The following is a 27,009-nucleotide window of genomic DNA, read 5'->3' on the forward strand; positions in this document are numbered from 1 at the left end:
TTCTATTTAAATTCTTCCCACACACTATTGATGGTTGCTGGCAATGACAGGGGAAACGGGAAACGATGCTACATATCTTCTGGTCCTGCCTCAAACTCAATCACAACTGTAAAAAGTCCAGAGGATCGTTCAAAAATGTACACACGATGAGGTACCGGTAGACTCTGCCTTTTCTCTTCTACATGTATGCAATATCCCAGCCAAAATATACAAATCATCTATTATATATCATCTTCTTAATGCTGCCAAGTCTTGTATTCCTCTCACTTGGAAAAACCTGCAGCCACCAACATTGGGCCTTTGGCTGAACAGGGTGGAAGTGAAGACATAAACAAAAATGTAGGATCTGGTGCTTACAGTACAACATAAACGTGAACTATACTCCAAAACCTGGACATTGTGGAATGGATTGCCCTCTTTACTACATAGACCACTGGCCAAACGAAACTCTATGATAATAGTAACTTCAACCGGAGGATGGTAACAGCTCATTTGTTCCTTTTTATTTTCCTTTCCCTCCCATCGCTCCTTTTTATTTTTCTCTCCTATTTTTCCTTCCTCTCTTTCTACAAAATAACAAAAAAAAAGGATAGACAGTTGGTTTTCTCTCTCCCTTGGGAGCAGACCTGCGTTGTCTCTGTTCACACAGATGTAGTATGTGGTTTCCATACTGGTCATGGAGTGCCTTACATCAGTAGACCCCTACTTCTTTCTATATGTGAATTTTTGTACACTGTTTTATGATATACAAGTTAATGTATGTACTGCTGTGTTGACATGGAAACTGCCTTTTCCTGCTTAAATAAAATATCTAAAAAAAAAGTATCCCTGATGTTACTGCCAGTCCCTCTGCTTTCTTGTTAAAAACTGACCACACTAGACAGGAGAGCTCACAGTGGTCAGTTCACTAGCTGTGCTGGGAACTCCGCCTGTTCTCCAAAGATCAGACTTCTTCTGACATGCCCCCCTGCACAGGATTTCACTGGGAAGGTCAGTGTTCCGTTGCTTCTCTTCCCCCCAGCTCTTATGCAGCTGAGAACAGAGGGAATGTGATCACTAATAAAAACAAATGTATGTAGAATTTTTTTTAGTTACTAGTGTTTCTAGTCACAAAATGTTTTTCTTTCATTTCAATTTTAAACTGAATAGGTTGTTTTATGTGATTGTTTACAATCACTTTAATGTCTGCATCTTCTAAAGGAGATACTTCACTTTATGACTCCTGCAGATACAGAGAGGGTGGAAAAGAGCTAGGCGCTCTGGACAGTGAAGGCTGTACTAAAGCCATTAGTTCTCAAGAAAGTCCTACATTGTTGCAAAATCTGTCTTGGCCAGAGAGAGCTGCAAGTCATACGCAGAGAACAGTTTTAAAATTGGGTTCTGCTTAGTGTAAGGAAAGTTTAATCACCTTGAGTGAATTTACTGTTTTGCAAGCCATGGCAGAGTGAATGCTCACCTGACCTTTTGCCCCAGTTCCATTGCTCCTGCATTCTGCCATTGCTATGGAGTAATTACGGAGTAGGGTGCGGAAATAGGGTATGCATGTGTTAAGGAGTACACAGCAACATGGGTGTAAACTGTCTTGTAGCGAAGTGCCCATATTAAAAGCAGTAGCGGCTGGTGATTTTTTTGGGGGGGAGCAGCACCCCCCCCCTCCCTCACTGTCTACTGGTCTGTCCGCCACTTACCCCATTTAGGCGGTGGGTAACAAGTGACGAGCTCTGGGTCACACAGCAGGTGACGGGAGGCGAGCGGTGGGTCAGGCAGCGCCTCCTCTGTCCTCTCCTAGATCACGGCGGCTTACGCTGTATGTCTCTTCTCCTGCTAGGCATCCAATAGGATCGCTTGTCCTTTCAGCCAATCGGGTGATGGGTCTTGGACACACATCCTGATTGGCTGGGAGGAGGATCAGTGTGGTGATAAAGAATATTCATTCGCTATCATCACACAACTGGGTGGGCTTCAGGCGCAATGCCTTGAAGCCTATTAGAGATTCTGGCTCTAATCACATGCTAAGAAAAAAAACACCCCGCCATTGTAATCAATGCGTCTGACCTCCCTGTATGTAAATCAGGGGCCCGGATGCATAGATGGGGGGACGGCGCCCCTAATGGATGGGCCGCCACTGGTTAAAAGGGTGGTAGTAAACACCTGAATACCTTATAAAGGGGTCTAGGTAGAAGTATAGAAAAGTGCAACCTGTGGTGTGATGTAACACCTAGTCATCCATTTTAGACTATGCTTTATGTCAGTGTTGCTCAACCTTTTTACCTTCTAGAAATTCCTGACGAAAGTCTGAGATCTCAGGGATCCCCTGCAATCCTTTTCATATCGTCAGCTCATGGAACATCGGTGTGATCAGCGAGCTGCAGCTATAACAACGATTATCCTTAGAAATAGCATTAAAGTGGTTGTAAAGGCAGAAGCCTTTTTTTTTTATCTTAATGCATTCTATGCAATAGGATAAGAAACCTTCTGTGTGTAGTGTTATGTCCCTTTGACACAGGGTCTCTCAGGGTGTTGCTAGTAATGCAGCTAGTGTCTGCTCAGCAAGTTACACACAGGCTGGATACAGCCCCCTCAATACTTACCTGAGCCCCGTCAGCCATCCGGGACTCTCCCTCCTGATTGGCTGAGACACAGGAGCGAAGGCATTAGCCCCCGCTGCTCTCAAAGTCACACACAAAGGCTCCTGTGACGGACAGTTTTTCTCTGCAGCACGTCAGATCTTGTGGTTTACTGCTCATCTGCTTGTGATGAATGACAGATCGTGGCAGAACCCTGGCTGAGAAAATCTGATGTAAGTGGTGGAATTTTATCACCAAGTTTAACACTGTACAAGTGAATAATTTTCAAACAATTCCATTTCCCGATAGTTTTAACATAGAGCAAATTCTGTTTAGGAAACCTGTAAGCTTACATTCTTGGTCCAGTACAGGTTAAACTGGTCTTACTGGTCAGTGTCACTATTCCAGGCTTCCTCTGTCATGGTGGGCATACCAGAGGTATGTTCAGGGTCTGGGCTCCATAGGTATGGACACAAGGTAAAAAGGCGCAGACTAATAACTTCAAGATGATGTACAGTTGTGCTCATAAGTTTACATACCCTGGCAGAATTTATGATTTCTTGGCCATTTTTCAGAGAATATGAATGATAACACAAAAACTTTTCTTTCACTCATTGTTAGTGTTTGGCTGAAGCCATTTATTATCAAACAACTGTGTTTACTCTTTTTAAATCATAATGGCAACAGAAACTACCCAAATTACCCTGATCAAAACTTGACATACCCAGGTGATTTTGGCCTGATAACATGCACACAAGTTGACACAAAGGGGTTTTAATGGCTATTAAATGTCATTGTGATCTGTTTGCTTGTAATTAGTGTGTGTGTATAAAATGAGTTTCTGGACTCCCGACAGACCTTTGCATCTTTCATCCAGTGCTGCACTGACTTTTCTAGATTCTAAGTCATGGGGAAAGCAAAAGAATTGTCAATGGATCTGTGGGAAAAGATATATGTATCAAACAGGAAAGGGATATAAATATATATATCCAAGGAATTGAGAATGCAGTGTCCAAACTCTAATCAAGATGTGGAAAAATGAGCTGTTGTGTTGAAACCAAACCACGGTCGGGTAGACCAACTAAAATTTCAGCCACAACTGCCAGGAAATTGTTTGGGATGCAAAGATAAACCCACAAATAACTTCAAGTGGATGTAAACCCACTCTCATCCTTTCTAAACTACTGCAATATTGGTTATTTAGAAGGATATACATGCCTCCTGCATGTGTACTTATCTGTCAAATGTCTCCCCTCTGTCTGCTATGAGACCTGAAAAACTGCAGCTTTTGTGGGTGGATCAGTTTTCCAGGGCTCAGTGAGTGGAGTTGTGATGTCAGTAGACTCCCCGCCCACCTCTACACTCCCCTTATCAACATGCATTTTCTCCTGTGTATTTCTTACACTGAACTTCTGCTATGATCACTAACATCCAGTCAAAACCCAGAAAGTCCCCACATGACTTCAGCATGCCAAATCACGCTGAGGTGTGGAACAGCCAAACCTTGCAGAGCTGCTGAAGAAAGGAGTGGGGGTGGGAATTAAAAAATAATGCATGTCTTAGGCTAGTGCACGAGATAACGAGATATGTAAATCACCTGTCAACCACAGCAAGGGGGAAGAACGAACAAAGATTTCACAGTTTGTCCATTTTATTTCACTGAAAAAAGATATGAGGATTGCTCAGAGCTGGATTAACTCTTTGTGGCAACTGGGCACAGCTGATATTAAATCCCATACTTTATATTGTGCCAGACAATAAAAAATAAAAAAATGGGTTTACATCCACTTTCAGGTGAAAAACAGGACTCTCTGAAAACATGTGGCGTGGCTGTTTCAAGATGCACAATAAGGCACTTGAAGTCGCCAGAAGAAAGCCATTACTACGCAAATGTCACAAAGTATCCCATTTACAATACGCAAAACAGCACAGAGACAATCCTCCAACTTTCCAGCACAAAGACATTTGGAGTTAAGAGACAAAAATCTAGCTTTTTGGCCACAACCATAAACTCTACATTTGGAGAGGAGTCAACAAGACCAATGATGAAAGGTACACCATTCCTATTGTAAACACGGAGGTGGATGGCTGATGTTTTGGGGATGTGTGAACTACAAAAGGCACAGGAAATTTGGCCAAAATCGATGGCAAAAAGAATGCAGTATGTTATCAAAAAATACTGGGGGAACATTTGCTTTCATCAGCCAGGAAGCTGCACGTGGGATGTACTTGGACATTCCAACATGGCAATGATCCAAAACAGAAGGCCAAGTCGACTTGTCATTGGCTACAGCAGAATAAAGTGAAGGTTCTGGAGTGGCCATCTCAGTCTCCTGATCGCAATATCATTGAGCCACTCTGGGGAAATCTCAAACCTCCAGTTCATGCAAGACAGCCCAAGAATTTAAAGGAACTGGAGGCTTTTTGCCAAGAGAAATGGGCAGCTTTACCATCTGAGAAGATAATGAGCCTCATCCACAAATACCACAAAATACTTCAAGCTGTCATTCATGTTAAAGGGGGCAAAACACGGTATTAGGAACTGGGGTATGTAAACTTTTGATCAGGGTCATTTGGATAGTTTCTGTTGCCATTATGATTTAAAGAGTAAACACAGTTGATTGGTAATAAATTACTTCAGCCAAACACTAACCATGATTGAAAGTAAAGTTTTTGTGTTCTCATTCATATTCTATGAAAAATGGCCAAGAAATCTTAAATTCTGCCAGAGTAGGTCAACTTATGAGCACAACTATATATAGTTGTGGGTATAAATGACAAATACATCAGTCTGTATTTTGGGGGAGGGGCTCAAGCCTATCCACAATCAATGGTCCATATTTAAAAGTGCCTAAGATAAAAAGTCCATCCACAGAGGGCTGCCTCCAACAGAGGAATAGAAGCGCCTCTTACTTGTATTCCTAAGTGCAGGAGTAACGGTCACAGTTTAATATGAATAAAACAATTGGCAACTCACAAAAGGTATGGAAATAATAGGCACATCAGAAGAAAGGGGCATCCCGATGAGCTGTCATCATTAGACGTTCCACAGTGGAGTTGCCAATAGTTTTATTCATATTAAATTGTTACTGTTACTCCTACACTTAGAGGTGCCTCTTTCTTGCATTACTCCATAGGGCTGCAGTTAACTACAAGGATTGCACTGAGACCCCTTTCACACCACACCGCCCATAGAGTGGACGGTAAAACGCTGCTATTTTTAGCGGCGTTTTACCGCCAGACTTGCGGCACATTTCAGCTGCTAGCGGCCGAGAAAGTGTTAAAACTGCTGACAACAGCGGCGTTTTGCCGGCGGTATTACAGCGCTGCCCCATTGATTTCAATGGGGAGCAGTGGTGGAGGAGCGGTAAACACACCACTCCTTCACCGCTCCAAAGAAGCTGCTGGCAGGACTTTTCCCTGACGTCCTGCCAGCGCACCTGGTGTGAAAGGGGTCTTAGTGGCAAGATGAGCACCCATGTAGGATCCAATGCCCGAAACATTACAGGCTGACACACAGCATAGAGTGCAGGTACAGCTCCCAAGGTTATACCAAGGTTGCCCAGATCCAGGTGTGCTGCTGCTTTTGTTGCATTGGAAAACAGTGATGTGTTGACTGAATATTCCTAAGAAAAATAATAAACTAGTGAAGCAAATTATCTCTAATGCCATGTACACACAATCGGATTTTGGTTGGAAAAAGCTCTGATGGTTTTCCTGATGGAATTCCAAATTGATTTTGCTCAAGCTGTCTTGCATACACATGGTCACACCAAATTCCGACCATCAAGAAAGCAGTGACGTACAACACGTACAACGGGACTATAAAAAGTAAGTTCAATACCCAGTAGCTAATAGCTTCCATCTCGTAGTTTAATCTGAGCATGCGTGAGTTTTTGCACATCGGAATTGCATACACACGATCAGAATTTCCAATAGAAAGTTTTTCCATCGGAAAAATTTAGAACATGCTCCCAAATTTTTGCTGGTGGGAATTCAGCCAGCTAAATTCCGATGGAGCATACACACAGTCGCATTTTCCGATGAAAAACTCTCATCGGTCTTTTGCTGCCCGAAATTCAGAGTCTTTGAAGATTCAGCCTGTGTCCTGTACTATACGACAAAGGTAAACCTTTTTGCTTATCACTAGTTATACTTTAAATGGAAAAGGTACGCATCTGGTTTGGTTAGTATATTCTTTAGCAATAAGCACTCCATTCTTTATTGCAGGCTTTCTCAGCCTCTTAACCCTAGAGCAGGGGCGTACCTAGAGCATCTGGCACCCCCCCCCCAACTGTAAAAACACCCACAAAAAAACACCCTCCTCTGCCAAGATCAGTGTTTTTTAATTCTGCTTTCTTTTTTAAATGGCGCTGTTGGCTACCGAGTAAACCGGAAGTGACACTGTGCTGTCGCTTCCAGTTTTCTACATCGGAGACCTGATCAAAGGCAAATTCGGCTTTGTTCGGGTCTCTGGCCAGCTGGCTGGTGGCTCAAGTCTGCGGGTGGGATGGGAGACCTGGGCGGAGCTGTGGGGGGATGGGGACGTCCCCTCCCGCTCCTTGTAATAACAGCCGATGCTGTTCATCCATGGTAGCCAGTGACAATAGACGGGAAAGGACAGAGGTGTCAGTCACTCAGGTGTTAGCAGATGCCACATTTTTGGACAGATTGTGCCGCGGTCCAGAAAGTGGAGAGCTGGACTGGAGCTGCTATGAGGGAGACATCAGAGTGATACAGCTGACAATACAAAGTATGGCCCATGTCTACTGTCCTCAGGGACAGATCTGATCCAGATATCCCACTGTATGGTGATCTCTGGATCGGATCTGTCCCTGGGGACAGCATTGGCATTGATGATTTGATTCAGATTTGGGAACTGACCTTCTGACAAGGCGTGTTGCTTGCTGGACCGTGGATGGGATCTGATGGCCGCAGGGAAGATGGCAAGATGCCGCTGTGACCCGCTGCTTGCTGGATGGATCTGATGGCTGCAAGATGTGGGTGTAAGTCCCCCCCTTTATCAGACCAGCTCATCTACTCTATACCTGGTTTGTGAACACAGCAAAACCACCACCCCCCCTTACCAGGTAAGATCACAGCTCAGCTACTATAGGTGGGTGGTAGACACACAGCAATATACAGCACACACATGCATTCTGCAACCTGTATACAGCACACGCCTGGATTCTGCAACCTGTACATAGCACACGCCTGCATTCTGCAACCTGTACATAGCACATGCCTGTATTCTGCTACCTGTATATAGCACAAATCTGGATTCTGCAACCTGTATACAGCACACGCCTGGATTCTGCAACCTGTATACAGCACACGCCTGCATTCTGCAACCTGTATACAGCACACGCCTGCATTCTGCAACCTGTACATAGCACACGCCTGCATTCTGCAACCTGTACATAGCACACGCCTGCATTCTGCAACCTGTACATAGCACACGCCTGCATTCTGCAACCTGTACATAGCACACGCCTGCATTCTGCAACCTGTACATAGCACACGCCTGCATTCTGCAACCTGTACATAGCACACGCCTGCATTCTGCAACCTGTACATAGCACACGCCTGTATTCTGCTACCTGTATATAGCACAAATCTGGATTCTGCAACCTGTATACAGCACACGCCTGGATTCTGCAACCTGTATACAGCACACGCCTGCATTCTGCAACCTGTACATAGCACACGCCTGCATTCTGCAACCTGTACATAGCACACGCCTGCATTCTGCAACCTGTACATAGCACATGCCTGTATTCTGCTACCTGTATATAGCACAAATCTGGATTCTGCAACCTGTATACAGCACACGCCTGGATTCTGCAACCTGTATACAGCACACGCCTGCATTCTGCAACCTGTACATAGCACACGCCTGCATTCTACAACCTGTACATAGCACACGCCTGCATTCTGCAACCTGTACATAGCACACGCCTGCATTCTGCAACCTGTACAGAGCACATGCCTGTATTCTGCTACCTGTATATAGCACAAATCTGGATTCTGCAACCTGTATACAGCACACGCCTGGATTCTGCAAACTGTATACAGCACACGCCTGCATTCTGCAACCTGTACATAGCACACGCCTGTATTCTGCTACCTGTATATAGCACAAATCTGGATTCTGCAACCTGTATATAGCACACGCCTGCATTCTGCAACCTGTATACAGCACACGCCTGCATTCTGCAACCTGTATACAGCACACGCCTGCATTCTGCAACCTGTATACAGCACACGCCTGCATTCTGCAACCTGTACATAGCACACGCCTGCATTCTGCAACCTGTACATAGCCCACACCTGGATTCTGCACCCCCCCATCAGATCAGCTACACTATACCTACTACACAGCAACCCCTCCCCCCCTTATCCTTCTATGACAGACCAGCACAGTAAGGATGGCAGGACAGACACACTCCTCCAACGTCTTCTCACAGCTCACACATCCCCTATCACCAGCTCACCTCGGCTCTCAGCTTCAGCTAGGGAGGTTTAGACTCTGGAAGATGATGTGGACACAGTGTGTAACAGCAACCACCCCTGCGCTGAATGATGACACACTCAGCTCGGCTGCTCAGCAGTGGTGGGTAGAGCTAGCAGGGGAAAACAGAAACTAGACCATACTATTTCGGCCGCAGTGCTGGGGGTGTTCCAGCTCACGAAAAACTCACAAAAAACAGAGCAGCCAGAGCCAGGGATTCCCTTAGGATTATGTCAGACTGAGTGCAGAGTGAACCCCATAGCAATGGCACCCAGCCACTTACACCCCCCTCAATGTGTGGCACCTGGGACGGAACGCCCCCCCCCGCCCCCTGCTTGGTACGCCCCTGCCCTAGAGGAACCCCAAAAATAATTTTCATGTCTCGAGGAACCCTTACTAAAATCAAATCATCAGGGCTCAATAGGAACAATGGTCCTTATATCAGTGGTCAATAGGAAGAATGTCCCCCTTAAAGTGGTGTTTAGAATGCCACCCTCAAAGACAGCTAAAAAGATATTTGGTGGCATGCTGCTGGCTTTGCTAAGTGGTGCTGAACCTTGAACTCTGTAGGCACCATCAAATAAGTGGTTCATCAGCCACAGCTCAAGGAACCCCTAGCAACCTCTAGAGGAACCCCAGGGTTCCACGGAACCCTGGTTGAGAATGGCTGCTTTATTGCGATACCTTCACTGTAGCCAGGCTAGTCTGTAAGAAATTATTTAGAAATCCAACATCTTGGGCACACTGAGCTTTTCATGTATGTAGATATAGCTAAAATATGGGTGTGGTTTAAAAAGGATCTGTCAAATACTTTTAGTATTAAAGTCCCCTTCACCAACCAGCAATTATGGCACTACTATGTGGGCATGTTGATAATGGACGAGATAATTATGCAAGCTTGCCAATGTAAGGTTTACATTAACTCTTGCTTGGCTTTAATTTAAATCTGACCCATCAGTCACCAGAAGGTGCCCTGTCAACTGTCTAAACACGTACCATCTCCCAAGATAGCCAAAAAAACAGATTTATAAACCCTATACTTTTATACCTTGGCTTATAATCTATAAAATGCCCCCCAAAAAATGCTTCATGCTTGGGAACCAGTTATAAAGGCCTCCTACCCCTCTTTCCCTTTACAAACCAACAGATTGAGTTAGGAGTTACCTCAATTAGCCAAATCATGTTAAAAGCAAATATCTGTTTTAAAGAAGATCTATAATTATACATGTAGTGCTTTTGTCCCATGTTGGCAAAGCTTTCTAACCATAGTTAACCAAACTAAAGTGGTTGTCCATATTTGCCATGGCAAGAAGGGGGGAGGGGTGCAAGTCAGACCTTATAACTGTGGTTTCGATACATGGGACAATACACTACATGTATTTTGTACCTTAGAGGACAGAACTGTAACAAAACAAGATGCTAGATATTCTTTATTCTGCACGCAATTTTGTATTAAATACTCAAGGTGAACACTACAATTTATTTTGTAAAATGTCCTACCTCAACAGCTATTTAGCTTCATAGTATGGCTACTGGTGCTCAGTCACAGCTGTTACCATCAAGATAACCCAAACATGATGATGCTGCTAAATTTGGTCTGGGCATCTAAGCATCAATGACTTTGGGAAATGGATGGGTTAAAGTAAACATGGAGGCTCCCATTGCTAACTTTAAAGCCAGCTCCTTGGCTGTCATGCTGACCCTCTGAATTCAATATTTTAAATCTGAACACAAATGTCCTTATCTGCATTGCTTGTTCTGACTTTCATACACTGCATGCCTGTGCCACATCAGTGACACTAATTAACAAAGCCAACATAGGGGGTCAACATTACAGTGAATCTAGTCATTTCTAGTCATTTCAGAGGGTCAGCAATGGCAGCCCCCATATTTCTTTAATGGTATGCCTTCTTTGGCCTGGTCTAAAATCTGACCTTTGTCATGGGAGATCATCTAGCCTTTTCTGTACCCGAAATTCAGCATCAGCTTCTGCTGCAATTGAAAACCCATGTTGCGTGCACAGACGTACTTACACAGCCACGTGGGCTTGAAAAAGAAAGCCTAGTGTAAACTTCAAACATGCCATACATATGGCTATAGACTTCCCTGCCACAATGTGGGACCAGTTATAAGGGAAGTGTTCCGCCATATCAAGATGTATCTGGGTATTTCATTTTGTGGCTGAATGGAACCGTGGTGAGTGACGGAAAGGAGAGTATATGCTGCAGTGAAAGTCATTTTAGCCACTTCAACCCCAGAAGAATTTACCCCCTCAACGACCAGGCCATTTTTTGCGATGCGGCACTGCATCGCTTTAACTGACAATTGCACGGTCATGCAACGTTGTACACAAACAAAATGTCCTTTTATTTTCCCCACAAATAGAGCTTTCTTTTGATGGTATTTTATCACCTGCGGTTTTTATTTTTTGCGCTATAAACAAAAAAAGACCGTCAATCTAGAAAAGAAATAAATAAAAATAGGGCATAGACTTTTTAATTTAATTTAATTTTTTTTTAATCTATTAACGATCAGCGATTTTTTGCGGGACTGCAACATTGCAGTGGACAGATCAGACACTTTTGACACCAATGACATTTATACAGCAATCAGTGCTTAAAAAAAAAAAAAAAAAAGCCACTGATTACTGTATAAATGACACTGGCAGGAAAGGGGTTAACACTAGGGGGGGGGGGCAATCAAGGGGTTAAGTGTGTCATAGAGAGGTGTTTATAACTGTGGGGGTGGACTCACTAGAAACAGCATCTCTCTGTTTTGTGAAGTAACTTTTCCCTGTCAGAAATAGTTCCCCTTGCAATTTTTATTTATTTGCATACACCGCCTGTGCAGTGCATGCTTTCAGCATTTAAAGTGGGAATAAAGCGCAAAAATACAACAACCCTGCAAGGACACAATGTGCTAGTATGCATCGCATACTAGCACATTATAAAATACTCACCTTAGAAGGAAGCCCTTCCAGCGGCGACCGCTCACATATTCTCCCATCCTTTCTTCTCGGATCGTAGGCTCCGGTGCTGAGTGGCCGGAGCCCGATGATGTCACACCTGCACATGCATGTTCCGACAAGAAGCTGGGGTCAGCGGCTGCATGAAGGTTGAATATCTCCTAAGCAGTGCATGTTTAGGAGATATTCATTTTACTTAGAGGTAAGCCTTATTATAGGCTTACCTGTAGGTAAAAATAAAGCAGGGTTTACAATCGCTTTAAGTTATAACTAAAAGGCACACTTTTTTTTCCGTTTCGGGTTGGAGTCGAGAGGTAAAAGATTACCGGTCAGTTGTTATTACTGTCTGAGCCCCCATGCAGGAGATTCACCCTCTCCATTTGTCCTGTTTACCATTATTATTCAAAGTGAAAGTAAGCCCAGATTTTAGGCTGTCCCCAGAAAAATAGTCTTCCAATGGGGACACTAGTTCTTGTGACATGGTGGTCCCCAAGACATTTCCTTAAGTCGCAGAGATTTCCTCTCACTTTCCGTTTGGCTATGGGAGAGGAAGGGAAGGAAAATCTTTGCAATGGGACACAGATGGCGAGAAAAGAGAAAAAAAAAAAAACAATTTGACAGGGGTTATAATTCTCCCTTGCTCTATCCAAAATTAAAATAAAAGATTTGCCTATAGTTTGATTTTTAACATTATAAAATACCTTTTTTTTTTTTCAAAGAAGTGATCACAATCTGTTTTCAGCTACATAAAAGCTGGGGCAGGAGAAGCAGCAGCACACTGGACTCTACAGTAAGTGGCTGTGCAAAAGGGGGGTGGGTGGAATGTCAGGACAAGTCTGATCATTGGAGGAGAGCAGGCTGAGTTCCCAGTATAGCTAGAGAACTCACCATGGTGTACTCTCCTGCTTAGTTTCTAATAGAAAAGCAGAGGGACTAGCAGGAACACAATGGATTTCACACAAAGGAAGCAATATAAATAAAACAGAATACGTTTCCATACAAGTACATGGTACAGCAGGCACATATCAGGAATATGAAATGCAGAGGTAACAAACACTAAGTTGTGCTGAGAGGATGGCAACAGTGGGCACTAGGGATGGGCCGAATGTCCCCCTGTTTGGTTTGCACCAGAACCAAATAATGAGCCCCATTGAAGCTGAATGTGAAAAATCAAAAGTGCCCATTTTGAAGGCTTATATGCAAGTAATTGGGCAAACAATGGTTATGACGATCTGGGTACTGCTCTGGGGGATAAAGTTTGTAAAAAACGTCATTTTCAAATGTACAGTGATTTATTGATGCTTAAAGTGAAAGTATAAAAATGAAAAATTCCTTTCAATGTAGTGCGTTTGGGGGGGGGGGGGGGGGGGGTGTTCCCTTAGTCCACCTATAAAATGGCACATCTGTACTGTGTACAGAAGCTGCTGCAGCAATAATTGCATTTATAAAGCCCAAAAAAAAAAACAATTTTCCCTGCAAGCTCTCTTTATTTGGCTCCACAAGAGTTTGCTTACAAGTCTGTATGATGAGGCCACATGGGGCACAAGATTAGAGATTTTGGATAAATTCTGGTTTCTCTATCATAGACTTTGGCTTGCTACTTCCATAACGGGTGCAGAAAGATTGTTCTTTGGGTATCGTGGTGCCTTCACACCATAACCCTATAGAGGTACTCTTGAAGAAAGCAAGAATTGGCCTTGCTGTCAAAAATGGCAATGATATGCACCTGTCAAACAGGTGCGGAAAAAATTGTTTGACAGTACATGCCCAATTGCAAGCTTGTGAAAGTTGCTGGCTCTAAAAACCTCTGCCTTTCTACCTGGTGAAATCTGCCCCTTTCCATGAATTTGCATAATGCGCTGTACCACAGTGGCAGGTTCCCTGTTGCCATTTCTTTTTATGCAAGGCCATTACAGCTCTCTACCATCACATGGAAGGCAATGTTGTGGCATCTCTGGGCAAGGCAGTCAGCTGCAAAGTCCACGTTACTGCGGACACTTGGTCCAGCAAGCATGGTCAGGGAAGCTATATTTAGTTCACAGCAGACTGGGTAACTCTGCTTGCAACACAGAAGGATGCAGGGCTCAGTGCTGCAGCTTGTTGTGCCCACACATCTCCATACAGCTGGTGATGTGAGATTTGTCAGCTCTACCCCCTCCTCTGCCAATCTGTCCTATGAACCCCAAGTACCCCCTAAGCGTTCAAAGGGCTATTCAATGAGTCCAGCTGAAACACTGCATGGCTTTTTAGCCTGTGTGTCTAGGGGACAGGAACCACACCACAGCAGATTCCTGCAGCTCTGCAGGGAAAGGCCCAGAGGTGGACTACGCCATGTCAGCTGGAGCCAGGAATGGTGTGCGATAATGGCACAAACCTCTTGTCCGCACTTAGACAGGGAAAGTTGACACATGTGCCTTGCCTGACACATGCCCTCAATTTGGTGGTGCAGCATTTCCTAAAATATTTACCAAGGGTTGGAAGATCTACTAATGCAGGTCAGAAGAGTGTGTAGCCATTTTAGGCGATCATACACAGCCAGTGCTCGGTTGGATGAAATTCAGCAGGAATTCCACCTGCCCGTAAACCGCTTGATTTGTGACATGCCCACCAGGTGGAACTAGACTTTGGCAATGCTGCAGCAGCTGCAGCATTGCCAGAGGGCCATCAATGAGTACCTGTGTGAGTATGGCTGTTCATAAAGGATGTATGCACTGTACTGTCAACATTTGAGGAGGCCACAAGGATGGTGAGCCGTTACAATGCATGCATCAGTGACAATTCCTGTTGTGTTCCTGCTGGAGCAGACTCTGCATGGCATTATGGACAGGGCACTCAAGGCAGAGCAGCAGGGAAAAGGAGGACTTCCTTTCCTCTCAAGGCCCACTTTATGCAGACACCATTGTTTCTATTCCACAGAACACACACAAGAGGAGACAGAGGAGGATTCTGGCAGTTTGAGACATTGAAGCAGAGGAAGACATGCGTCAAACAGAGATGGTGTGCCATCCCCAGAACCCTTGGGAGTAGTACGTGGCCGGGAGGAGGCAGTTCCAGATACTGTAATCCTCAGTGACCCCTAGGAGTCTGCATATCATGCCTCCACAAGTGCATGGGCTCCCTCATGTTTCAAAGCCTGCGAAAGGACCCAAGAATACGTGACATAAAAGGGAAAGGATCGCTATTGGTTGGCAACCCTCCTTGACCACAGTTATAAAGGGGAAGGTCTCAGAACTCATCCCATCCTCACAGTGCGCAGAAGATTAAATCTCTTGAGGACACCTTAAACAGGAGTTTATCGAATGCTTTTACCGACTCTGGTAGGTTAGTGTCATTCAAAACTGAGTTTTGAGGCCCCTGATGCTGATGTTGCCAATTAAGTGTTTTAGGGATGTGGAAGTGGGTCTCTGCAGAATTTCTAGGCTGCCTAGCGTTGATTTAATCTGGAAGAATGTTTTTGGTGTAGGTTTTATAGCCACAACTAACACCCAAAGAACACTTTTTCCACACCTGCTGCAGCAGATGGGGCAGAGAAATTTGCCAGCTATAGTCTACAGCTGGTGGTTTGCTGCAAGGACCTGGGACACCCTGCGCTATACCATCATCCCTGTCAGTGGAGGCTGCCAAGAGGTTGGGACAGACTACGGTAAGGAGGAGGGACAGATTTGTGCCCCTTGTGTGGCTTTTAGGTGCTCTTGCCAATGGGCCAAGTGGTGGGAGGTTAAATGCCTTGTCAAGCATGTGTAACCAAATGGTTGCCCTTTTTTTGATATGTAGTGTGATCGGCTGCACATGTACTTAAAAAAAAAAAAAGGGGGGGCCCAGACAGCTGAACTGTTGGAAGTGGGCCGGGAGATAATATGTGATGGCATAGGGTGGCTGCTCTCTACTCTTCCATTATGGCTGCCTTGTTGGGGTTCTCACTCTGTTCCTCTGCTCTATCCGGGCACCCAAGTCGAGTCAGTGACCTAATCTCCTCCATCCTCATTACCACTGGTGACAACTGGCTAAAAAACTGCAGCTGGGGGGACATGACTGCCAATTTGTGTACCAGTGTTCTCTGTAGGCTCATGTTCCTGCCTTCCTCAACCTCAAAGTCAGAACATCTGAATCGAGTAATGGCTGTGCATCATCAAGGAGCAAGTGGCTGATGCTGTTATAATAATTCTGCCGACTCCTCCATACCTGATGCTGGGGCTATGGCAAGAATAGCTGTGGACGAGGCGGCAGGTTTTGCCACTCTGGCAGCTGCAGGGGACTGCACCCTAGTCTCTGCTTGGGTGACGGAGGAGGCCAGTTTAATAATCCAGTCCAACACCACCTCTGCATGCTGTGGCTGGATAGCACAGGCAACATCACTAAACCGAGGAAATTATGCCCTGCCGGACTGACCACATCCACCGTTGCCTGTGGACACATGCTGCTGGCCCCCTTACAGTGCCATGGGAACATCTGCCTCTCCTTACTTTCCTCCCAGACATGATGGGGCAGTGGGGGGCGATTAACAAAATGTAAGATGTGTAAACTGCAACCATGTACACATTTAATTAATGGAAAGTTGTGTTTGGTGCACTTTTATTTGAGTATTCAGGACACAGACACACTATAATATACTGTGTCAAACGTGCAGTAACGCACAGAACTATATGCCATTAAACTCACAGCACCGCAAAAAAATATACTGTGTTAAACGGTCACTACACTCTCACTGAATGAACTATCCCTTTATTCACACCAATGTAAAGATGGATAGTGGTGACTACACTCACACTGAACACTTAGATGCACACTAAACTGATATTATACACCAACAATAAAAGCAGGATAGAACACTATAGCACACCATCTAATAGCACTGAACAGAGCCCTGTTCTATCTCTCTCCACGCTACTATCACTCTACAAATGGCTGCTATGGAAAGAATACTTTTATATAGTGTGGGGCAGGAGAAAGAGCAATGAGCCATAATTGGCTACAGCCATCATGACAGCGTCCAATCATGGCTCCCACATTGCTCTGTACCCAAATTGGGCAAAGCCTTCATTGCATTAGCCAATCAGGGCTTTCCATGCACTGTGCGGCAGCACAGTGCATGATGGTCGTTCGTCAGGCCAAACAGTGGAACGACCCTATAATTCAGTTGTTCAGAGGACTTTCGAACAGCCAATGTTTGGCCTGAACTCATGCTTGGGCCAAACCATTTGTCCATCCTTAGTGGGCACCTAGTGGCTGAAGGAAGCAGGTGCTAGTCGAAAAAAAAGTGCTGGAGAAGATGTCAGCGATGGAGAAAAAACAAACAAACAAAAAACACTTGAAGTGAGAATCTGTATAGGTTGGAATCTGCCCCGTCACATTAGTGATTGCAGCTCCCCTTTACATTTTCTGTAGTGTAGCTGTAAGGATCACCCCATATTTAGCTTTCATGTGCAGGGCTGTTTTCACCCACACAAAACCCAAAATATAAAAAAAAAAAACCAACACATTATTTTAAAACACAATATATTTTCTATTTTGTTACAAAAAGTCACATTTTTTTTTCAAGAGTTTTCTTTTCCATGAAACAAAAAAAATACATAATAAAACCGGAGAGAAGACTGGAATGAAGAAAAAAGGTGGAACATAACACACAAAACCTCAGAATAAGTGGGAGAAATAAAAAATAAAAAAAAACAAACACATATATAGGTGAAATTAACCCAGGGAATGCCAGATAAAGACTGCAGCCTCCAGTCCAGGACTCAATGTGAACCCATCACCCGAGACTGCCATTCTGTAGGCATAATAAATACTCAGCCTATCAATTCGCAAGGATGCAGTGACATCAGAAACAATTTAAGCCGCATTTTATAAAATAAAGTGAAACAAACACTTGGCTATTTGTTCTGATGTAATGACTTCCTTGAAAAGTTTTAGGTTATAACCTATGAAATCGTTCTAGGGAACCTGCAAAGAAGGCCATTGGCTGTCACAGCTAAAGTTCCCATCCAGTGCCGGAGGCATCCACTGATGACTCCTGGAATAAAGTTTTAAGGCAGTTATCACACAAAATAGTGAAAAGCTTGCCCCGGATGTAGCACTGCTTCGGAAGTCAAGCAATAGTAGCAGCCTAGCAGCAGATAGGAAGCTTAGTTGGTGCTAATAAGAGGCCATCATGACAGGTTCCTTTTAAGCCCACAGAACGTCCGACCATGGATTGATAGCGTCAGTACTTAAACAGTGCTATTAGGTCAAAGAATAGCAAAACCACCAATTTCTTCTACATTAATAGGTCACATCTGAACAGTTCTTGAAGACCACAAATTGACTGGATCATTGGCTGTGATATCCTTGAAGCTGCATTGTCTTAGATACAAGTCAAACCCACAAAATGGCTGCCTCCACAAGATGGCAATGAGCACACTTTAAAAATTAGACCTGACTCTTAGAACATAAAAAAAAAAAAAAAAAATAGAACCCCCCCGCCCCCCAATAAAAGCAAACATGCATAGCCCATGTTTCCCTACCTGGGCACATTTCTATGTACAATTTACATGGATTTTTTTTCCTATTTACCCCATTTAAATTTTATTTAAAAAATACAGAAAAGGATTTAACAACAAGATCAGCAGAACCAACGGTAAAGCCGCCAGGTCAAATATTGACCAATAATCCGTGTGGGTCTGTTTTTTTCTGGCCAAGTATGCAATATATATTGGTTGTTGGAGAATTACAGCCTGGGACAGTAGCCTGGTCTGCCTGCACCATGCCAGATAATGGTTAGCATCAACACTAGAAATTCCGTCAGTGGATTGTCCAATCATGAGTCACTTATGAAATAATTCATGTCCTGTAGGGCCAATGCTGTGAACTGTATGCATCAGTGCACAGTGATGTCCATATCCACAAAAGCATGGTTCCATTCTTGTATGCAAAGGCAAGAACGACGGGGTCCCTAATGCAGGGCATTTTATAAAACACGAGTCAGTGCAGAACATCCATATCTGCAAAGCTGTATATCAAGAGTGCAGAGCGGGGTATGTGCAGGTCTACAAGGACTACTCCTCCTTCCATCTGTGTGGGTCCTAGCTACCTGGGCCATAAAATCCTTTCAAGTCAGTCACTGGATTTGGTCACCAAAGACAGGGGTTGTGTCTGCAGCATTGGTAAAGCTTGCAGGGCTGATGGGAAGACATGTGGAGACAGTATGGAGGATGTAAACGGGATAGGACGGGAGAGTAGTGGAGATCCGACAGGAGATGGCAGGTGTCCTGACAGACTGGAGGACGGAGATTTGGAAGCCAAGAAGGCAGCAGAGTGGCTGAGTGACATCTGTACTCTGGCTTCAGGCTTGGTGGTGAGTGAGAGTGGCTGAGCCTGCTCAGAGTGGGTAGCTGCTGGTGCTGCTGGAGAAGCGAGAGCAGCTGAAGGTGTTGCTGGAGAGTCCAGCATGCTACCATGGGAGGAGGCTGGGCTGTCACATGATTTCTCTGCAGGAAGATGATGAGGCACACATATCTTCTTTACTTTACAAGCTGTAATAGAAAAAACAAAAATCAGTGCTTGGTTTACCAAATTTACAGATTCATTTATGGCATAGGATACACTTCTGGAAGCCCTGAAAAGAAATTACAGGTACAACATTACAGGAAAAATTGGCTACAGACATCAGGAAACATTTACTAATGTAGCCCTTTATGGTATTATCAGGATTATTCCTGTCTGCAGGTTTTCCAACGGCATCGGACATTACCTACCCAAGGAAGTCCTTGGAAGACAAAGGTCAGATTGATTTTGCTTAGCCAATCGTTACAGGTTTTCCACGAATCATGTTTGTAGAAGGATCGTTCATTGGAAAGATCTTTCTGACAACCAACTGCTTTCACAGCCACTAATGAAAGTTTGCAGCTAGCTTAAAGAGGAAGTAAACCCTTTCAAACCACTTTGACCTACAGGTAAGCCTAGATTAAGGCTTACCTGTAGGTCCAAGCAATATCTCCTAAACCTATATGGTTTAGGAGATATTTGCCCGAAAATGGGCACCGCTGTCTACGGCGCATGCCGTTTACTTCCTCTTTAAAGTTATCAAAAACACCTGAGGTGATCCTATAGGTCATGTTCACATCTGTGTTCACATCTGGTACGTTTTTGGGTCAAAGACTTTTTCTCCAGCAAGTTGCGTTGTTGGTTCGATAGAGGTCAATGGAAAATCTGCAGAAACGTATCAAAAACCCTGTGCTTGCATTTTTGCTAATTTCTCCTGCAAAAACTATCCCTCCCCAAAACGCATTTAAAAAAATGTAGAGAAAAAAAACACATTAACCGCAACCTGCATAGGTGTGAACCAGGCCTTAGACCAGTGATGGCGAACCTTGGCACCCCAGATGTTTTGGAACTACATTTCCCCATGATGCTCAACTACACTGCAGACTGCATGAGCATCATAAGAAATGTAATTTCAAAACATCTGGGGGGGGGGGCCAAGGTTCACCATCACTGCCTTTGATCATGGGTGCTCAACCTGTGGCTCTCCAGTTGTTGCCTCAGCCTTTGGGAGTCATGTTTGTAATAACCAGCCTTGCAGTTCCACAACAGCTGGAGGGCCACAGGTTGAGCACCCATGCCTTAGGACTATAGATTAAGCACTTCCCTGCCACGCTATAGCCAAAAAAGCGCCACTTCTGGATGACCAAGTAATTATCCCCTCCAATAGCCTGTCTTGGATCTGATGTGGTATCAGGAAGGTTTATCCATTATACATTTCCAAGTCTTGATTGCAACTCCTTTATGGGACAATGAGACCAAAGGCTGTAACTAACCGCCCACAATCTAATGATGGAGCCGTCACCAAAGTACTGCTATGTGGTACTATCTTCCAGTTGCTTCAAGTCTGCTGCTGCCACTGATGTCACATCCAAGATGGAAGCATGCAGATCTCAGGCCTTTTGGATGTCACACAAGGGAGGCCTTTACAGGGAGATGGCATACATAAAAACAAAGGGAGATGTGTAATCTTCGAGAAAGATTGTGGCCAATTTGGTGTGTGGGGGGGGGGGGGGGGGGGGTTACATGACTTTTATTGTTGTCACGTCAATCACCACATCACAAGTATGGCAAGACAGGGCCCTCCATGGGCTACATTAGTGAAGGAGGTTTAGAAGACAATCCCTACAGCACACTTTTTAAAAAGAATTGCATCTACCTTCTGATTCTGGCGACTGCTGCTTCTCCCTCTTCCGTTTCTTTCTTTTTCCCTGAAAGATGGAAAGCCCAGATAAATTAACATCGGGTATGTCTTTAGTTACAGAAACAATACACGTGTGATTGCAATATAGAGCTGCACACTGCTCAAGCAGCACACAATTTCAAAAGGAAGAAAAAATTTTAACCAACTGTGCTTTGCTGGATTCACGATTAAAGTGAAACCTACCAAACGTAAAAGTGCCAAGGGTGACCATTTCAAAGGGCAACATCCTTATGGTACCAGTCTTCAGATAAAATTCCTGGTCCACATGAAGCACATTGGATTCTAGACCCAGGATGTACACAACTCCTCTTTAAGCCAAGATTAAAAGGGGACAATTCCAGGCAAAGCAGTCAAATACACTTGAGTTACATATATGGGGGTTGTTCTACCTGCCAAAGGATTTGCATTTCTGTCCATCCAGTCCTAACATTTACAGAACAGCCCTGTCTAGAAGGACAAAGAACCCAACTCTTCTCTGCTGCAGCCATTTTCAGGTCCTGATTCCTCCCCTGGTCAGTGGTTGGAGGGTTAGGGAGAAGCAGCAGACTGATAAGCTTATCTGTCTTTCCGCCTTCTACTTCTAGAAGCATGTCCCTTTTTAAAAAAAACATGGCGCACTGCAGCACAACTGAATGGTTCCTTGTGCTGCTTCAAGTACAACTAAAAGGCAACTTCTTTTAGTCTTGGATATGGTGTAGATGGATTAGACACCCTGTCAGTTTTTGTTGCCGTCTGTCCCACTGTTAGGGAGATTTGCCCTCTCCATTTGTCTGGTTTACCATTATTATTCAGGATTTATATAGCGCCAACAGTTTGCGCAGTGCTTTACAACATGAGGGCATACAGTAGTTACAATTCAATACAGGATTATGATTGAAAGGGCGAAAAATTTGAAATTTTGGGATGTCCCCACAAAAGTAATAGTGTTCCCCTCTATTCCATTGGGGACACTATTTCTGGTCATCTGGGGGTCTCCAAGGGATTCCCTTCATTTGCAAGGATATCATCTTGCTTCCTCTTTGGCTATGGGACAGGAAGTGAAGGGAAGTCTCCTCAATTGGACACAGATAGAAAAATAAAACTGACAGGAGTTATGATCTTGCTTTAATCTATCAAAAAAAAAAAAAAAGTTTTGCCTATAGTTCTGCCTTAAGCTTTAAGCTTTCTCTATCAGTTGCAGGCTCTTCAGCTCTAAGATTAGTCTATAAGGCTGAAGCTTAAATTCATTTTACAACAAATGAATGGATTGGTTCTCTGCTCTGAATTACATTATATGCTTCATTGAACTACATGGGCATTGTTAATTGTTCAAAGATACTGAAAGTACAATCTTAAAGTCAGATATGTGGTATAGTACACTTACATAGTTGTCTCTTGCAGACCATGTCGGATAAAGCTGAGAGTGAAGCTGCCTCTCTTTTCTTGCCAGCTCATAGTACTTTGCCTGTTCTTCTCGAGATAATGAGTGCCACTGTAGAGAAAGGACAGTCAGACCTGCATTTAAAACATGCTATTCTCCAAAACACACATTTAAATTTGAAGCAGACAAAGAGCTTCTTGCGATTAAAAGTGGTACTCAGATGCTACAGGCTCTTAATTCCTTGTTCCCATTTTGACTCACGGAAATGCCACACTGCGTCTCTTCTAAGACTGGGGTAGTCTGGACAAACTGCAACCAGCTCCAGCTTGGAGCTCATCACATGATGGGAACTGCAAGTGATGCGGCTGCATTGCTGGAGAGCATAGTTGGAGTACATATATCCAAGCCATGCTTCTGGTATGGCGTCCTTACTGTCCATAATGGTCGCAACATAAGCTTGGTCTCTGTACAGACGTGCCCTCTAGTATTTGCAAAGCATGCTCCCTGGATTTACATGCAAGCACTGGATGATGTTGGACACGGCCTCCCCTGGCACACATTCTATCAATTGTGAGACGATTAATTTTCCATATTTTTAGATAACTGTTATGCACATGTTTTGATGCATTTATGTTTATTTTTTGTTTTTTTATATCTATTGCATGTATACATTATGTTTAGGTTATCATTACCTATGCTCCATAGAGGTAAACCTGCTAGTCCATGCCCACAGGTCACGTGGCAAGTGATCTGTTTTTTTACCGGCCCAGCTATTTGGATATTTAAAGTGGTTGTAGTCACATTAATTCGATTCTCTCCATTTTAGGCCCATGTTTAGTACAGCATGTGTGTTTTCTTTAAAATTATAGTGCTAAATACCCTCTTTGCACAGTGCTGCTGTGCAGTCATGTCTTTCCTCCACTTCCCCTTCCCAATTTAAGATCAGTGGGAGGAGCTGAGAGTCCCTTCTGACGTATGCAAGATGGCAGAGGGAGGACACATGACTGCATAGTAGCACTGTGTAAAGAAGTTATTTAGCATAATAATTTTAAGAAAACACACACACCCCCCTAAAACATTGACCTAAAAACAGAGGATCTGTTTCTGAACAAGCACTGGAGCAGCTGCAGAGAATAGTATTACTCAATGCAGGAGGGGAGGGGCAGGGAGGAGATCAGCTCCACAGCTCACACACAGACTACAGAAATGACAGGAAGAGGGGGAGATGCAGAGACTGAGGAGAGAGCAGGATGATAGAGGCACATTATCTGACAAGCCATCATGGATTAGCAGCCATGATAAGCATGGTCAGTACACACAGGGGAACGTAGGAACAGGCAGGATCAACCGGGTATTGTGCAACATGGAATGGGCCAACTGACACTGCAAAAGCACTATGCTATACATCATGCCTTAAAGAGACAATTTTTTTTAGGCTACAGCCACATGTCTTTTGGCTCAGAGGAAGAGGGAAAGTCCCTTGAAGCGCATTATCCTTGCAGATTTGTATAGGTCCTCTGTATAACGTGCTGTAAAAATATACAGGCATCTTGGCAGCCTGTACCAGGCTGTGTTCTGACGAACTTGTACACATTGGTTTGCGAGTATAGACCACGTTTCCTGATTTTTTTCAGTAAAGATATGTTTTACAGTTGCACATTCAAATTTGTTTTTTTTAACGGGAAATTGGAAAAACTAACAAACACACACACACACACACACACCAAACACTCACCCGGCGGCCAAGGATCTGGTTGATGGCAGCACTTTCTTTGAGTGTGCATTCTGCAACCACCTTCGCTCTCATCTCTTTCATGTACAGCATGAAGGCATTCAAAGGCTTTTTAATATGTGGCTTCCTCTCCTCTTCTTTCTTAACTGCAGCCGATTGCTTCCTGCAGGAATAAAAAAAAAAAAAAATATGTATTTCCCCTCCATAAAATTTCAGCTCTACCAAAGGGCTTCAGCCAGTACAAAAACTAAAAAGGTCACTGTCCTGCAATATAAAATGCAAAAGGTATTCCGCAGTGACACGTACGTGTTCGAAACAAGCAAAGTTACTGTAGGGAAATGTCACCCCCCTCCCCAATCACTGTTTATTCATCACCCAGTGATCTGGTCAGTAACACTTCCTGTCTTAAAGTGTGGATGGAGGAGCAATGGAGACACCCTTGGACAGCAGCCATCAAATCTAAGAAATGGTAAGGTGCAACACAATACATACTGCTTTAATAAAGTGTAAACACCACCGAGCACCTCCCATACTGTAGAATTTCTGATCTTCAACTCCTCACGGCACATCTTTATTACCAAAAAAGTACCTTTATTTAGCTATATAGCTCTAGTCTTCTGCAGAGCAGCCAATTTAAAATGTGTATGTTCTGTATATTTTTTTTCACTTTTTTTAGCACTTGAATTTTTTTTTCCCCTTTTAACAGCTTATTGGCTGTCATATGACGGCCAGCTCGTTGCGGGCGGGCGTCATGACGTCTGTTCATTTAAACAGGGCATGCACAAGATCATATGCGCACAGCCCTGTAACTTCGGTGGCAGCGCTTCATGGAGACACCGCTTGCCACCGAGAGGGGTGAACAGCCATTGGGCATGGCTGTTTACTACGTGTTCGGCCGTGATGAAGTCAGGGTCGATCAGATGGTACCGCCCCACTTTGCACGGTGCATGAGCGTCATTGGCAGCGTGTTCCCGGGAACACTGCTCATCACCGACTCTGGTAAACAGCCATTGGCCAGCAGCTCTTTACCACTTGATCGCCTGTGATCCTTTCACAGCCAATCACCAAATGTAAACAGAGCGGTAACAAGATGTTAACAGGTTCTCCTCCTCACACACCAATCGTGTGTGAGAAGGAGATTGCGGTAACATCTTGTTACTGCTTACAGTGTACACCAACACACACTGATTGCCTGCCTGCCTGCCCCCCCCCCCCCCAATAACGCAGACGCGTCGCAGTCCATCCGAGTACCTGTCACAGCCCATCCGAGTACCCAAATACCCGAGTACCTGTCACAGTCCATACGAGTACCTGACTCCAGCCCATCAGAGTAACCGGGTACCCATCTGCAGCCCATCAGAGTACCCATCTGCAGCCCATAGAATATAAGTTGGGGTGTTTGCTTTCCAAAATGGGGTAATTTTATGGGTGCTCAAGGACTTCAAAAATGTGATAAGTAGGAATGAAATGAGATGTGCAATGTATGCTCCTAGCATGCCTGAAGGTACTAATTCAATGTTGGGCCTCTATGTGGCCAGGCTGTGTAAAAGTCTCACACATATGGTATCGCCATACTCGGGAAGAGTAGTAGAATGTATTTTGGGGGTGTAATTTGTTATATGTTAGAAATATATTATAAATTGACAACTTTATGGACAAAAAAAAAATGCAGTTTAGTTTTTTTCCACATTTTCCAAAAGCTCCTTGGAAAAAAAAAAAAAATTAACAGTTTAAGACTCATTATGCCTCAGATTATATGTTGGGGTGTTAGCTTTCCAAAATGGGGTCATTTTGTGGGCATTTCCACTGTCTTGGTGCTCCAGGGCCATCAAAAGTGTAATAGGTGGTTGGGAAATGGAGAGGTCATTTATGCTTGTAAAACGCCTGAAGGTGCTACTTCAATGTTGGCGCTCTGTATGTGGCCAGGCTGTGTAAAAGTCTAACATGTGGTATCGCCATACTCGTAAAAAGTAGCAGAATGTATTTTGGGGCATAATTTGTTGTATGCATATGCTGTGTGTGAGAAATAACCTGATATGACAATTTTGTAAAAGAAAAAATTATAAATCTTCATTTTGCAAAGAATTGTGGGGGAAAAAAAAAATACAATTTAAAAAAAAAAAACTCACCATACTACTTACATTGGAGTAATTTGTGGGGTATTTGTACTTTGATTTGTTAGGGTCTCAAGAAATTAGATTCACCTGATCTACTGAAGGCCTGATCAGATGTGATCGATTTTCAGTGATTGGTACCATAGTTTGGAGACCAACTTTCACAAAGACCAAATAATGTACACTTATTTGGGTTATTTTTTACCAAAGCTATGTAGCAGCATAAAAAAGGCTGAAAATTGGTCTTGGCAGGCAGAGGGTGCAAGTGCCCTGTATTGAGGTGGTTAAACAGTGTGGCGAGGAAGGGCCGATACCCCTATCAGGTTTGTATTGCCATTTGTGTTCTTTTGGGACAATTTCTTGTGTCCCCATTTGTATAAATGGTGCGAGGAAGATCTTTGTTTTGAGTTTTTGCTAATAGAGGGAAATTGTCACATGGAGACACTTGTTCCGGTTTCAAATGTAGAACACCCCCTCACTTTGGAGAGCTCTTCAATCCCTCGCTGCTGCATCTTCAGTATTTTCTTAATAAGGAAGGGG

General features: G+C 43.9%; 1 protein-coding gene across 1 annotated transcript in view; it reads right to left on the reverse strand.

Moving 5' to 3' along the window:
• Positions 1-17,522: 17,522 nt before the first annotated feature.
• The window catches only part of TCF7L1 (transcription factor 7 like 1), a 77,747-nt gene continuing 68,260 nt past the window's right edge, over positions 17,523-27,009 (reverse strand). Inside the window, exons 9-12 of the mRNA XM_077469692.1 lie at positions 24,359-24,518; positions 22,627-22,734; positions 21,219-21,270; positions 17,523-19,551 (exon numbers count right to left, since the gene is read on the reverse strand). Of these exons, the coding sequence (XP_077325818.1) occupies positions 19,133-19,551; positions 21,219-21,270; positions 22,627-22,734; positions 24,359-24,518 (739 nt within the window). The 3' untranslated portion in view covers positions 17,523-19,132. The remainder of the gene's footprint in view (positions 19,552-21,218; positions 21,271-22,626; positions 22,735-24,358; positions 24,519-27,009) is intronic.

The sequence above is a fragment of the Lithobates pipiens genome, unplaced genomic scaffold (assembly GCF_037356315.1).
Source record: "Lithobates pipiens isolate NorthernLeopardFrog02 unplaced genomic scaffold, aLitPip1_a1.2 Scaffold_8, whole genome shotgun sequence".
In the NCBI taxonomy this organism is placed as follows: domain Eukaryota; kingdom Metazoa; phylum Chordata; class Amphibia; order Anura; family Ranidae; genus Lithobates; species Lithobates pipiens.